This window comes from Kogia breviceps, chromosome 5 (genome assembly GCF_026419965.1).
Source record: "Kogia breviceps isolate mKogBre1 chromosome 5, mKogBre1 haplotype 1, whole genome shotgun sequence".
NCBI lineage: Eukaryota > Metazoa > Chordata > Mammalia > Artiodactyla > Physeteridae > Kogia > Kogia breviceps.
In genome coordinates this window covers 56031863-56046746 of record NC_081314.1, presented here as the reverse complement: position 1 = coordinate 56046746, position 14884 = coordinate 56031863, and the positions used below count along the sequence as shown (strand labels likewise).

Below are 14884 nucleotides of genomic sequence, written 5' to 3'. Positions count from 1 at the left end.
AAGGGAATATTTTCTCCAAAGAGGCCCAAGGCCCAGAGACACTGAGAGTAGATGGGCTTGTAATAAGCAATATGATCCATGACTTAAATCAGGTGGAAACCTAAATCTGGCATCTTTGCTTCTTTATCTATTTAAATCTAAACATGTATGAAGAAAGAATTCTTCAAGGTCAAGAACCACAACTGATTAATCTTGGTATCTCTCCTTTTGATCATCAGGATCATCCTTTGATTCTGGCACAAAGTGGTGCTCAAGAAATGTTACTGAACAAATGGAAAGAAATGAACAAAGAACCCTGTTTTCTCAGGACAGTATGGTTTTTCAAAGGGAAAAAAAAAATTTACCCAAGTCAATAAAATGAAAGTAAACCCATGACTATTGTCACTCTTAGGGGTTAGGCTAGGAGCCAATTATTCTTCATGTTATTCTATTTGGACATCCAAGCGGAAGCTTACAGATAACCAGCCTTGTTAATGGTCACTGAGAAGTGGGAGGTGGGTCTTAAGGATTGAACGCAGACTGGTTCTAACTAGTCTAGTGTTTGTTTTTGGCTCCATTTAACATCTGGAATGGGAAGTTTTAAATGTTTTTTGCCTTTTGTCTAAGTGGCTTTCCCACCGAAATGTGCATCTCAGAAAATTCAGACAGAAGGTATCTTCCCTGAGGAGCTATGCCACCTTTGCCTTGGACTCGGTTCTTTATTCAGTGAATTAACCAGCAAGCAAGATGCAAGCGTGGTACAGTGGAGTACAGCGAAGTACAGTGGACATGATTCTGGTTTTGTTCCTACTTTCTAGGACCTCTTAGGGAAGCAAAAATTAACTGTAAAATACCAAAACAATTATACTTATTTTTATTTAAAAGAACTCTTTTTTTCCGTATCTCCCCTCCTGATGGCCTCCATCACGAGCCTTTGAGTAACTTTCCCAAAGAGTCTATCATGGAACACCAGTATTTGTGAGAGATGTCCGAATAGTGTCAGCCTACCTGTAACCTACAGCAATACTGTGCAGCAGGCAACAGATCCCTCATTTCAAAGCCAGTATCTGTCCCATGATAAATGAGTTCTAAGGATTCTTCATCTTCTCCCCACTCCAACCTGTACTCTGAGATATCAGCACCAGAGCTTTCAGGACTCTGGAAAACAGAAATTTAAGTGGTTAATTTCATTGAGAAGAAAAATCCTATGATGTTTGTGTTCAATTAACTAAACCGAGAAAGAGAGCAACATGCCTTAGGATATTTCAAATACATGAAAAGAAAAGCATGAAAAAGATACTCAATTTCCTCTCAATTCTGACCAGTGGTAAAATTTCCATAACTCTTGGCAAGCGCCAAGGCAGATGACTGTGTAAAACCTATATGTGAACTTAAGCTTTGTGGGTCCCTCATAACTTGCACTGGGGGGCAGATAAAGTAGAGGAAACAAACTGATGCAGAACATGTGTCTGACTTACCTCCCAACTCACTAGGACACATCCATCAGGCGTAAAAGAGATACAAGGTGCTTTGCACTGTCCAGGAGGCCCTGCAGCAGTGGTAATTTCTGAGACATCAGAATAGGGACCATACTGAAAGAGAAAAACACATGCGTGCTTGTAGGGGTGTGTGTGTGTGTGTGTGTGTGTGTGTGTGTGTGTGTGTGTGTGTGTGTGTGTGTGTGTGTGTGTGTGTGTGTGTGTGTGTTTCTTTCAGTATGGTCCCTATTTCTGAGACATCAGAATAGGGACCATACTGAAAGAAAAAAACACATGCGTGCTTGTAGGGGTGTGTGTGTGTGTGTGTGTGTGTGTGTGTGTGTGTCTTTCAGTATGGTCCCTATTTCTGAGACATCAGAATAGGGACCATACTGAAAGAAAAAAACACATGCGTGCTTGTAGGGGTGTGTGTGTGTGTGTGTGTGTGTGTGTGTGTGTGTCTTTCAGTATGGTCCCTATTTCTGAGACATCAGAATAGGGACCATACTGAAAGAAAAAAACACATGCGTGCTTGTAGATGTGTGTGTGTGTGTGTGTGTGTGTGCATGCGTGCGTGTGGTGTGTGTGCATACAGCACAAGCTTATAACCAAATTGATTAAAAGTATTACCTAATGGTGTTCACTTTCAGTTGAATATGTAGGTTTTCTTCTAACATACATTCCCTACGTAGTAAATGTCTATTATATATATATATATATATATATATATATATATATATATATATATTTTAATTCAAAAGGATTAGAAAGTTGGTTTACTAAATATTTTTGCTGTGACCTAAGAAACAAAAAATGCTGACTTTTGCTACATCACAGCATTCTTTTTTTTTTTTTTTTTTTTTTTTTTTGCGGTATGCGGGCCTCTCACTGTTGTGGCCTCTCCCGTTGCGGAGCACAGGCTCCGGACACGCAGGCCTAGCGGCCATGGCTCACGGGCTTAGTTGCTCCGCGGCATGTGGGATCTTCCCGGACCAGGGCACGAACCCGTGTCTCCTGCATCGGCAGGCGGATTCTCAACCACTGCGCCACCAGGGAAGCCCCACATCACAGCATTCTGATTTAATTTCTCAGAAGGCTTCAAAGAAAACTAAGTCAGATGCACACTGCAGTTTAATTTTTGATGCATAAAAATCTTCGTGGAATTGTTGGTTATCAAATTTTGAGTACTTCTTCTAGTTACTGGTATTTTCCATTTTGAAAACCAATGGTCCTGTTAATGTTTTCTCAGCATGTCTCCCACCATCTCAACTATTTGAAGGTTTACACTGCACTCCTCTCCTCCACCACCATCAGGGACCACACTGCTCAGAGCCAACCACCGCTACAGATTGAAAACACGTCAAGAGAACCATCACCACCATGTTAACAGTGGAATATGTGATACTTCAATGAGTTGGGGCAAAGAGTAAAGTAATTTTCAGGTTAACGAAGTATGTGACTATGTTTTTCAAAATGGAAAGAAAAGATTAAAAAAAAAAAAACCAACCCCAAACCACTCACATTTTCTAACAATATAACCTGCAAATACACTGGGGGTGGGGGAGAAGCTCTCTGAAGTGGACCACAGAAGATGATTATGAGTCAAATATATGGTTAACTTCCAATACAACAGAATTTAAAAACAAGGCTGAAGATACTTTCTTTATATGATAAATTAGTGAAAGGAGAGAGAAAGTAAAACTCAAGTCAGCCCAGTTGCACATTTATCTTTATCGTGGCAGAAATCCTCTGAAAAATTGATGGGGAGAAGCACCAGATCAACAGTAAAATAGGATTTCTTCTGCAGCAACAGTGATCATCACCATCCATCCTCTTTTTACTTATAAAAGTTTGGGTGCATAGGCTTTCTTATCTTCTCACCAATGCATTTTTATTGTCTAGTTTTGTGTGTGTGTGTGTGTGTGTGTGTGTGTGTTTTAATTTAAATAACTGTATCTGAAATTCTTTCCTAATGGGCAATTAGAAGAAATCCAGCTCCTGTTAAAGGTTTGTGATCATACTTCAGACCAAATGCTTTCATAGTCAGCATGGCTAACACGAAACGGACTAAAGACAAACATACTTTGCCTCTGAAAGGTGTGAACGGGACCACCGAGAACTAGAAGAGTCATTGTCAACTTCTTGTCACTGTCAATGGGCTTTCTTACTTGTAAAAACCTCATCGGTTAATTACATCTATTTGTCTGCATGGAGTGCATCTATACACACCACTGCACTCTGTGGGGCTTTAGCAGCGGTTTGCTCTACCCACACCCTTCTACCTTCTTTTATGTTTCTGCCCATCTTTGACACACCAAAAAGCCCTGTAGTTTCTGGGTCACTTCACTCTCATTATGAATTGCCCCCCAATCCATATCACTCTGCAATTTAAAAAGACAAAAACCAATCACCTTTGTGGATATAATATAGACATACTCTTCCAATCTCTAACCGGCCACCTCGACAACTTCAGATGGAGTAGTAAGAAGGACCAGAGAGTTCTACAGTTTTCACTCAAAATAAATGAAAAAAAAAAAAAAAAATATTGGCCTCCTTAGCCTCTACCCCAGTCCAGTTTTAAAAACTGACCTAAGACATGGCTGGGTAATTTAGACAATATGATAAAGAAATATTATGTAGTCCTAGTTTCCCACAACTGTTATACAGTCGATGAGAAAATAGGAAATTATTTTTAAAACTACTAAAAGCATCTAAAGGGTGATGTTGTTATTAACCTTGAACTCTATCTTAATAGAATAATATGAGGACAAAAGAAACAAAATTTCCAACGTTGGGTCTACATGAAATCAAAACAGTGTATCTTCAGAAATTAGATTTTTACATACACTTCTTTAATGGTTGTCAAGGTTGGACAGATACTGCTAAGGATTTTAGGAGGGTAGAAACGAAGTGCCAGGACCTTATATTTCCGTTACGGTGTATAAGCGTGTACTCACCCCTCCATCATTCAGAGCTCTCACCCTGAAGTGATACATGGTTCCGGGAAGCAGGCTGCCGACGGTGCACTCAAGCTCGGGCCCGTGGTACACCTCCGAAGCTACATCCTCAGGTTCCGTCATCTCCACGCTGTACTCCGAGACCTCACAGCCACTTTCAGAGGCAGGAACATCTGGGAAAGGAGAATGTTTTTCATATCAGAACACTTCTGTGTTTCCAGTTGACCCCATCACACCTCACTTTCCACAAGGTTTGCAAAATATCATGTAGGTGGCCTGTCCTCGATATTTACCGAAGAAACCCCACTCCAAAAAAAAGATATACAGAAGAAAGTTTCTGAATGATGTTATCCATACTTTCCAAAGCAAGTACGTTTAATGATATTAACAAAATTCCCAAACCGTAAAACTTTTAGGCAATTCCTTTATATTCCAATGCCAGGTAAATGCAAGAAATAGAGGGGAGAAAATCTTCTCCTTAACTTGAAACCAAAGGACACATTAAATCAAGTTAGAGGACCCAAAACAGGCACAATGTCTTATGTTAGGCATAAGTGATGGGGAACAATAGTTTGACAGCGTTTTGCAGGTTTATATTTGCAGTTTTACATGCTTGTAAATTGCTGACCCGACAGGAAATGCTAATACAGTTTGAGCCGATACAGTAAAACACCAGGACCCACACATAACAAGGCAGCAAAGATGAGGAGGAATTAGATGTTACCTGATGGACTATTTCTTGGTTTAACCTCTAAATTGAGCACAACTTTCATTTTACGTATAAAGCTGAAAAATTCCTGAAAAGACTGGCTGCTCTGAAACATTTTCTACCAAAGTGCCCTCTGAGGATAGAGGATGAACAGCACGTGTGGCACCATCAGGAATAGGAGGGTGAGTGACGCGGGGAGAATACAAACCCAAGCCCATGTACACCGAACAGAATATGGGCATTTTCAATAGAAACAAATATGGTTTTCAGAAGGAAGACGTGGAACTTGATTACAAAGCATTAAGTCTTAAACTCAATCTCCACTCGTCCAAATTGGCAACGTGAAGATGTGTTCACTCACCCCACTCTAAGTGGACTTCTTTGTGCTTTGGTCTCCCCAAAACCCTCGGTGGGCGACACTGACCTGGTGCGATGCTTAGTGTGCGAACAGGGAGACTTTCAGAACACTGCAGGAGAAATACAGGAGAGAATCATCTCTTAATTGCTTTGAATTTATTAGAGCTCTATATACCAAGCAAATTCCACCCCATACCTGCAAATGCTACCAAAGAGGGTTACACGTTGAATGTTTACACTTTTTATGCAATGAGATCTTTGTCTCTGTGTGGTGTGTGTGTGTGTGTGTGTGTTTAAGTATGGACATACACTGCATACAGCACTGGTAAAAATAATTATTTCTGATGTCAGATTTATAGGCTGACTTTCTGAGTGTTGTGTATCCTAAGCACACGGTTATTTTCCTTTAAACAAAAATTAGAGACCCTTCACGAGGAGAGAAGAGAACACAAAGCAACAGCTGGATGAAGTTTGTAAATGGTGCCATAAAAAAAAATGGCCAACCATCCACATACAGAGCAGAAAAGCAAATAAAGTTAATATGAATCAACTGAGTCTGACATTAACCAGCAGGTTCTGTTAATACTAAAATCAGCAGGCCTTCTTTTTTTGCAGGATCTGGTTGCGTAAGGCTGGTGGTATGGAAGCTGACCCCTTTTTGAGACAGGAGGAGCACTGTAGACCTATGCAGCTCAACCAAATTCAGCCTCCATCCTGAGGAGACGAGGTGCAGAGATGTACTTAAGCATTCAAAGAGTGCTGCCGCTTCTGTGTAGCCTTGTGCAGCACCTCGCATGTAAGAGGAACTCGCTGATCATCTGTAGCTTTGATGTGGACATCCCCACCCTGGGAGGCACCGCAGAAATGCCATCTAGGTGGACCTTTTTTTTTTACCTCAGAAGTCTGTCTATATGGACAGTCTAGACATCACAGTACCACTATCCTTGGGGGGAAAAGAAAATAAACATAAAATGACGTCAGAGGTGGGGTGAGTGGTAAAATTCAGCACCTAATGGCAGGTGTTCTCTTGAAAAGTCAACCCAGTACAGGGTAACAGGGTTATAAGCCACCACTGCACGTGCGCTCTCTCTCACTACTAATGGTTCCAAAACCACAATGTTAAATATCTCTACAATGAAAACATCTTTTACCATATTGCCTCTCACTCACTTTCTGAATGTTAACACCATTTAGATAATAACTAGTGATATCTCATTTCTAGAGCACTTCTTCGTGTGTACTCGTTACGTTGTTTTGAGCCTATGAGAACACTGTGAGGTTGAAACCAAGTTTCCTGACGTGTTGAATGGTTGGTCTAAGGTCATATAAATTGTAGACAATGGTGGTGATCCTTTTGTGATGTATAAAAATATTGTCACTATGTTGTGGACCTGAAACTTATGTAATACTGTAAGTCAATTATACTTCAATTTTTTTAAAAAAAAAGGAGACAGCAAGAGAACTGCTGCTGCCTACAGATGTGTCGGTTGGGCACTGCATAATCACAGGAGGTGCCTTTCAGCTCAGTCATCGTAGATTTATGTGGCTTTTACAATAATTTTCCAGCAGATGGCAGTAAAGTACCTCAAGGAAGGTGTGTCTCTCATTTTCACAAAACTGCCAGATGTGGTAAAAGAAAAGCTGTGCTGGAGGCCATATCTTTCTAAATTCTACGCTTTTCTATCATTGCAATAACTGAGGTTCACCTCCTTATTTACTAGCTAATGCAAATTGCAGACCACCCTCAATTTTCAACTGTCAGGTGATCATGCCAAAGTCTTCTGAGAAATTAAGTGAGGGATGTACTTGGAAAGCAGCACAATTCAGTTGAGAATCATTGGGTCTATCTTTTTTTTTTTTTTTTTTTTTTTCAGTATGCAGGCCTCTCACTATTGTGGCCTCTCCCATTGCGGAGCACAGGCTGCAGACGCGCAGGCTCGGCAGCCATGGTTCACAGGCCCAGCCGCTCCGCGGCATGTGGGATCTTCCCGGACCAGGGCACGAACCCGTGTCTCCTGCATCGGCAGGCGGACTCTCAACCACTGCGCCACCAGGGAAGCCCGGGTCTATCTTTTTATACCCACTAAAGCACAATTCGGAAAACTCTGAATTCATGATGTGACACCATGGCAGGCTGCATTACCAAGATATATTTTTAAACAGCAATTTATTCTGATGTTATAGATAGGTTGTCTGAGTTGGACCAAAGATGTTTACTTTTATACTGAAACAAAACCAACCTGACTGTGTCCACCAGTACTTATGCAGCATGCTCGGAGTTTGTACAAAGTGCCTGGTTTCAAGTGGGTGAAAGTGTACTCTGTAGCCGACCCACTGTAGGCCACTTCCCACTGACTCGCTGCAAAACAAGACCCGTGTATGAGATTATGCCTTTTGTAAAAACGTAACAGTACCAACCATTCCTGATAAGAAAAAGCTCTAAGTGGTTTCCATGAAAACCAGCATCTCCTATTCTTTTTTTTTTCCCCCTAAACAGCCACAGTGCTCTCTTTCCATCTCCTTTACAAAGTTAAATACTAAAATAACATGGAGTCAATTTTAATACTTAGTACTGCTGGCTAGACTACTTAATATCATGATTACATGATTACATTTGCTGACTGTGAGGGTGGGATGCTGGAAAGCACATGGAATCTGTAGTTTGTCCCGCAGCAGCGGGACAGCGGATGGTGTTGAGCAAGCTAGGAAGTGGTAATGGTGTGAGAAGCCCCTGAGGCCAGCTGGGAAGGGGGAAGGCTGCTCGGCCACAAGGTTCCTGGTCAGAGCAGGGCACCACTGAAGAGTTTCTCCTGGCTCTTATCTGCCTGGAGGTCACAGTGAGTGAAACCTCCCCCTCCCCATATAGACCGAGTCCTTTGGCTAAAGGCCTGCTGTCTCCATGGAGCCCCACCTGAAAGACAAAAACACCTGAGGGACTGACATTAAAAATGAGACACTCAGTGTGACCCAGGTTATCTGACCACCTCTCGGGAATAAAGCAAGCAAGCAGAGCCACTAGAGGGGCCTGGGTGAAGCTGATGCCACCAGGTGAAGAGCGCTGGGGATGCTTCGACTGGCTGCCTGCCTGCCCCACAAATCTGGGGTGTTTATCCTCCTCTGTTTTGCTCCCACTAACACAATGTTTCCAGCAGACTACTTTAAAGGAGGCTTTTACTCCATGCAGTTGTTTTAGGGAAAATACTTTTACCCTGTTCCGTGATAGTTACTAACTTCCACAAATGCCCTCAGCTGCTTATTAGGTCAGATTTACAATGAAGCCACATGCACTAGGGCCATATGACAGGGGGGAGTATTAAAGACAGTCATCCTGACATTACCGATCAAACAACCTGCACTGAAAAGGCAACTGGGAACAAGGACTACCGAGGAGTTTCAATTAATCATTGATGTCACGCACTGGCAAAGTTGTTAACTTTTAAGTACAGATGGCATCTACTTTTGATCTGTCACCAGTGGTCAAGAGAGCCACAAAAATTCAAAATATATCTAGGCTTTCACGATGAGCCACTGCACATCCGTGACTTCTCTTCTAGGTCAGATTTTTAGCATAGAATGTGATTTTATGTTAAGAACAGCTGTGCCCATCTCAAAGCATTTTCATGTTTTTCACCTTAAAATAGGGCCCAACTGACATGAAAAACAAAACACTCCAGGTGGCTATCGTGGCACAGAATAAAAAGCAAGCCACACACCTGCATTGCTTGTTTGTAAAAGTTGCTGTTAACTCTTTCCTTTTTTCCCATATGCATCACTTTAAAAAAAAAAAATTTAAGTTACAAGGATTATTAGAGTGGTGAGATGGGTATCATTTTTAAAGTTCGATGACTATACTTTTTTCTATTAAAGCCTAATAAATTTTAGCAGAAAGACCCAAGAATTTTTAAAAAGACACTATAAAGGGAATCTGATCTCTAACGCTGTCCCACTTTAATTCACCTCGTGTGACTAGTAATGAAGAAATAATATGACTTGGAAATCACAACAAAAATGAAGACATTTTCTGAACTTGTTACAAAGTGTGACACTTGTCAGTAGCCCACAGCAATACTATATTTTTTCATCCTTTGTGCACCAAACTCATTTGCTGTCTCCAATTTATCCTTCCTGCTGATTGCTTCTGACACTTTCTCTGCTTATAAGAATTTCTAGAGAAAGTGTGCCAAGAGAGAGGAAAAACATATTTATTCTATTAATTGGGACCTCTGGTTTAAAGAAATGACAGAAAATTTTAAAAACAACAAAAACGTACATTTCAAGCAGACTCTGGTCCCCAATGCTGTGTTTGAAAGAAAAAACTGTCAATATGTGATTAAGGCTTGTTTATTGTAGTACCTCTATCAACAGAATTAATGATTGCCCGCTATTATTATACAAATGTTTATCTTATCAGAAAACAGGACTTTAACAAAACACTTTCTACAAACTTCACCTTCAGAATTGCCATCGGTAATCTCCAGCAAGTACTTGAGTATTTCTGAACCACCGTTGTCCTTTGGAGGATCTGGAAAGTAAGCAAATGCCTTATTAGTTATAAAAGTGTATTGATTTTTGTTAGTAAATATTATTAGAACACACAGGATCATATAATATACTGTCTAAATTCTGGATTCAACCAAAAGACGCAATAATTAATATATTATTTCACCCAACTCCTTTCTCAAAAAACAAAAGAAACAAAAACACCACAAAACCTTCTGATTATCAAAGTTCGGAGAGCTAGAAATGTCAAAAGGTTAGCATCTATTTAGTGAAACATGAAAAAACTCAAAATATGGATTTATTTTTCTAAGAGTTATGTTCATTTATTCATTTTGAGATTCTGAAGCCTGCTCTTCAATATTTGATGGTTTTTATGTAAGACAAAATATACATATATTTCTTCTTAAAAATTACTTTATTCTTTTTTTATTTCACTTATATCATCAGTGAGAGACGGAGAGGGAAGAAAAGGGAGGTGCAAAACTTACTGACAAAATAAATAAAAGATCAGAATATAACAAATCTGTTCCATCACAGTTTGCTACTAAGCAAACTTTGTATCCCACATGAACCTAATATAAAACCAGAGCTGTGGATCAATAAGAACCTGTACCAAAGAGCCGGTTTGAGGAGGAGGTTCCGGCTTGTTACTGGAGCCCTGTGCGCCTTAGGTATCATATCTGTCTACTGCTAACTCGGTGCCTGCAAGAGTTTTCTTTTCTGAGCAGGAAAATACCTTTTTGTAAGACTACACAGAATTTGCTTCTACTATCAGGTGGCTACCTCTGTATTTTAGATATACCCTCAGGTTACTCATATAGATTTAGAAACTTTAATTCCCGATATTTCCATTAATGTATGCCTGTTATTTCCATTAATGTATGCAAACTTCAGTAATAGGTATTTACAGCAATAATTAAAAAGTTAAATATAGCATATGGCTAATGAAAGTAAATACTCAGTGTTGACAGAACTTTCTAGGATATTCTGAGAAAAAAAGCTTTAGATCTGGCAAAAAGCACACCTAGATTTTTTGTTTCTCTTAATCATATCCATCTTCTAGGGAATAATTCTGCCTCAAAATTACCACATAACTTGAAGCAGTTATATGTCTCAGTGGTTGGTCTCCAATAACAATTTAATAATGTTTTAAATTCCCTTTACATTACTTGACTGCCAGGTAAAATCTTATTTTAGATTTCTATTTTTTTTTTTTTTTTTTGCCTGTTTGGTAGTTACCATTATTATATGACATTAGTGATAATCATACATATTATGTTTCACATACAGCTGCAAATGTTTATCAACATTCTAATGGCATTCATTTCGCTGAAATAATCCATGCAGCAGGTGAGCCACAAAATCCTCTACCAGATCCCCACAAATACCATGATGAACTTCAATATGAAAACTTCCTGAAGTCTAAGACTTCCGAAGACATACAAACAACAAAAACTAGTCTTCCTAATTCACTGTAACTTAAACATTCTGTAAAATTTAATATGACTTACCTAAATTTTGAAATTTATTTTTAATACTAAGCTTATAAATCAATTTTTATATTAAATATTGCTACAGTTTTAAGGGCAAGCTATTGAAGAATGAAATATATTCAGAGATTACCACATTCAAATCAATAATACATTAAAACTATAGGAGAAAAAAAATGTGTCTTACAGGAAAATCATAAAGTAAATGTATGCTCTTACAATTGACAATTTTACCAGTCTGTAGAATTCTCAGGATGTTTCTCATACATATATTCCAAACGTGTAAAACTCCCTCAAATAATATGATTTGTTTGTTTATTGGTTTGTCACTATTGAAATTAATCAAGTTTTTAAAAACCTGTCAAAAAAGCAGCAGCAGCAACAGCAACAAAACATACCCCATTTAACACTAAAACCATGAGATGTAACTGGTCCTTTAATGAGGGGTCTTGTAGGAGGTCCAGGCCTGTCAGGACTCGTCGTACAAACCAAAACTTCACTTGGGCAGCTTTTCCCTTCCATATTAGAAGCAGTCAGCTAAAACACAACCGAGAAGACATTAATATGCTTTAGATATCAGGTCTTAAACCAGTAGTGACTTTGAATATGGCAAGATCAAGGTATCCATAAACTCACAGAGACAGAAACACTCACATATTCTCTTTCTCTCTCTCTCTCTCTCACACACACACACACAGTCTCAAACTACTAATTTGTAAGTGTTTCTTTAATGGAGTACTTATTTTCTATATAGTTTAGCTATTAACAAAAATAAGGTAGGTTTTAGCCAAAGACATTTTCACCCTTTCAAGAAGACAAAACAAAACTAGTATGTCACCACCCAGTTCACAGTGTTTTGTGGAAGGAAAACATGGAGGAAAAGCAGATAAAAATAAACTTGCTCATTTAGGAGTAGGGCAATGCCACCTTGTGGAGAAATGGGAGCAGTATACCTATGATCTCATAGCCAGCATTGAGTAACAAGGATTTTTAAAAATATCAAAAACTATCATTTTCCTTCAATAGTCACACATGCCACTGGACAATCCGACAACTATTTACTGAGTGACTACTACATGTTAAATAACATGATTTGGCTCACAAATTAAGAGAAGGAAAGGGGGAATCAGAAGACAACCACATCTCTCCAGAAGGCACACTGTCACACTAGAAAACACCGTGCTGTGCTAGAATCAACAAACAGTGGGCAGCACAGAAGGCAGCCTGCTGTTCCCTTCTCTCCTAACGAGGTCGCAAAGAGTTCACAAAGCTGCCTTCCGATTCAACATTCAACGCAATGTCGCCCAACGTGGAGCCCAAGTGCGGAGGGGGTGGGTAACAGAAGAGCAAAAGGAAAACGGCTGAGAAAAACAAAATGGGCAAAAGAGCAAAGGGCAACGGAGAAAAGGGAAATCTGATTAAAAGAAGAAACTCTGAATAGAAAGGTGTGACGTGCAGGTGAGAGACAGGTGCGCTGGGCACCCGGTTTGGGTCTTCCCAGGCAAGGGCATCTGGCCACGCTGTGATGCAATTTATTACAGCACATTAGGGCAACAGGTTTCTTTCTCAAAAATGGGTTTTAAAATTAAAGTTGGGTGTGTATTTTACAGATGTTACCTTAAAAGTGTAAAGTGCAGCAAACTTAAAAATCTTTTAACCTGTACAGTAGACTTAAAATGGTAAAGGGATGAAACATAAAACAGCTTCATTTTTAAGCAGTTCAGGTACCAAAATGACTGACTTACCCTGAACTTATACTGTGTGCTTCTTTTGAGATTTTTCACAGTACAGGTTAAATCCTCTCCAGTGTATTTTGGGTGGAAAAGGTTATCCTGAAAAGGCAAAGCCAGAAAGAAACATCAGTATCATAAAATCTGGGCATTAAATACCTTGTCTGTAGGATTTTTATACTGCCTCCTTCCATCATCACCAGTGGGCCAGAAGTCTGGCAGCTACACCAAAAAGAGGGCCAGAATCCCACGGTGCTTCAAGAAAAATTTAACTCTATCACATCATAATTTGTCCTGGATCTGGGTACTTTTATTGTGAGACTAACACTAATTTGGATGAGAACAATGTTCTCTCTTTAAGAGTGTGTAAATTTGCTTTGGAATAGATGTCACCATATACTTTTCTCACGGAGCAAATTTTTCTGGTTACTCAATAAGCATTTTAGACAATGAGTTTAACCACCAAATTAACGAAGCTTATGTAGTTAAAAAAATTATCTAACAATGTTGTCATGAAAAAAGGCTCTTGTACGGAGATCCTTACTGTCAAGCTGCAATGTGCTACACAATCCACTGGCTGGGGTTCCTGACACAGTGAGTGTCCTCTTCTGGCCAAGGGGGAAAGCAGAGCTTGGATGTGGAAGACATAACCTTTCAACGGGATAAATATCCTACTGAAAGCTGACTGTACAGAATTCATTCAATAATATTCTCAGTCATGCACACATCCATCCATCCACCCACCCATTCATCTTGGAGCATCTTCTATGCATCAGGCTCTCTTCCACGCTCTAGGGGTTTAGCACTGCCCAAGAGCAGACTAAGTCTTGCCCATCAGAAACTGATATAATAGCCAGAAAAAGCAATTAACAAAAAAACCTACAGACAAATATGGAGCACTCTGTGTGGTGTTAAGTGTTATGAGATGAAAAATAAAGCTGGGTAAGAGGACGGAGTGGTGGAGCTAGGAAGCACTGGTTGCTACAGCTCTGCAGGCTCCTTAAGGCAGCCACATATGGCTCCTCCAATTTAAATAAAATACAATTAAAAATTCAGTTCCGGGCTTCCCTGGTGGCGCAGTGGTTGGGAGTCCGCCTGCCAATGCAGGGGACGCAGGTTCGTGCCCTGGTCCGAGAAGATCCCACATGCCGCGGAGCAGCTGGGCCCGTGAGCCGTGGCCGCTGAGCCTGCACGTCTGGAGCCTGTGCTCTGCAACGGGAGAGGCCACGGCAGTGAGAGGCCCGCGTACCGCAAAAAAAAAAAAAAAAAAAATTCAGTTCCTTGGGCTTACAGCCACATTTCAAGGGCTCAGCAGCCACGTGTGGCTAGGCACTATCTTATCGGACAGCACACAATACAGAACATTTCCATCATCACAGAAACTTCTCCTGGACAGTGCTGTTTTATAGGATGGTCAGGAAAGGGTCGTCCAAAGAGGTGACATGTGAGAAGAGACCTGAAGGAAATGAGGGAAGTGACTAAAAGATATCGGAATGGGCATGAGAGCCAGAGGGCACCGGAACTGCAAAGGTGGGGCGGGACGGCGCAGCTGGTATGCTCAGTGAGACTACAGTGGCAGGAACAAGGGCAGGAACGAAGACCTTGAATGTGGAAGACCTGGAAAGCACTGTAAGAGCACTGGCTATTCCTCTGGAAGAGAAGGGAAGGCACTGAGATGGGAAGG

General features: G+C 40.3%; 1 protein-coding gene across 4 annotated transcripts in view; it reads right to left on the bottom strand.

Moving 5' to 3' along the window:
• Positions 1–14884, bottom strand: part of FNDC3B (fibronectin type III domain containing 3B) — a 357724-nt gene that overhangs the window by 44762 nt on the left and 298078 nt on the right. For all 4 annotated transcript variants that reach the window (XM_059065627.2, XM_067034020.1, XM_067034019.1 and 1 more), the window contains 8 exons: positions 13216–13302; positions 11869–12007; positions 9931–10002; positions 7721–7839; positions 5485–5590; positions 4415–4587; positions 1458–1571; positions 988–1137 (listed from right to left, as the gene is read on the bottom strand). In XM_059065627.2, coding sequence (XP_058921610.1) covers positions 988–1137; positions 1458–1571; positions 4415–4587; positions 5485–5590; positions 7721–7839; positions 9931–10002; positions 11869–12007; positions 13216–13302 — 960 coding nt within the window. The remainder of the gene's footprint in view (positions 1–987; positions 1138–1457; positions 1572–4414; positions 4588–5484; positions 5591–7720; positions 7840–9930; positions 10003–11868; positions 12008–13215; positions 13303–14884) is intronic.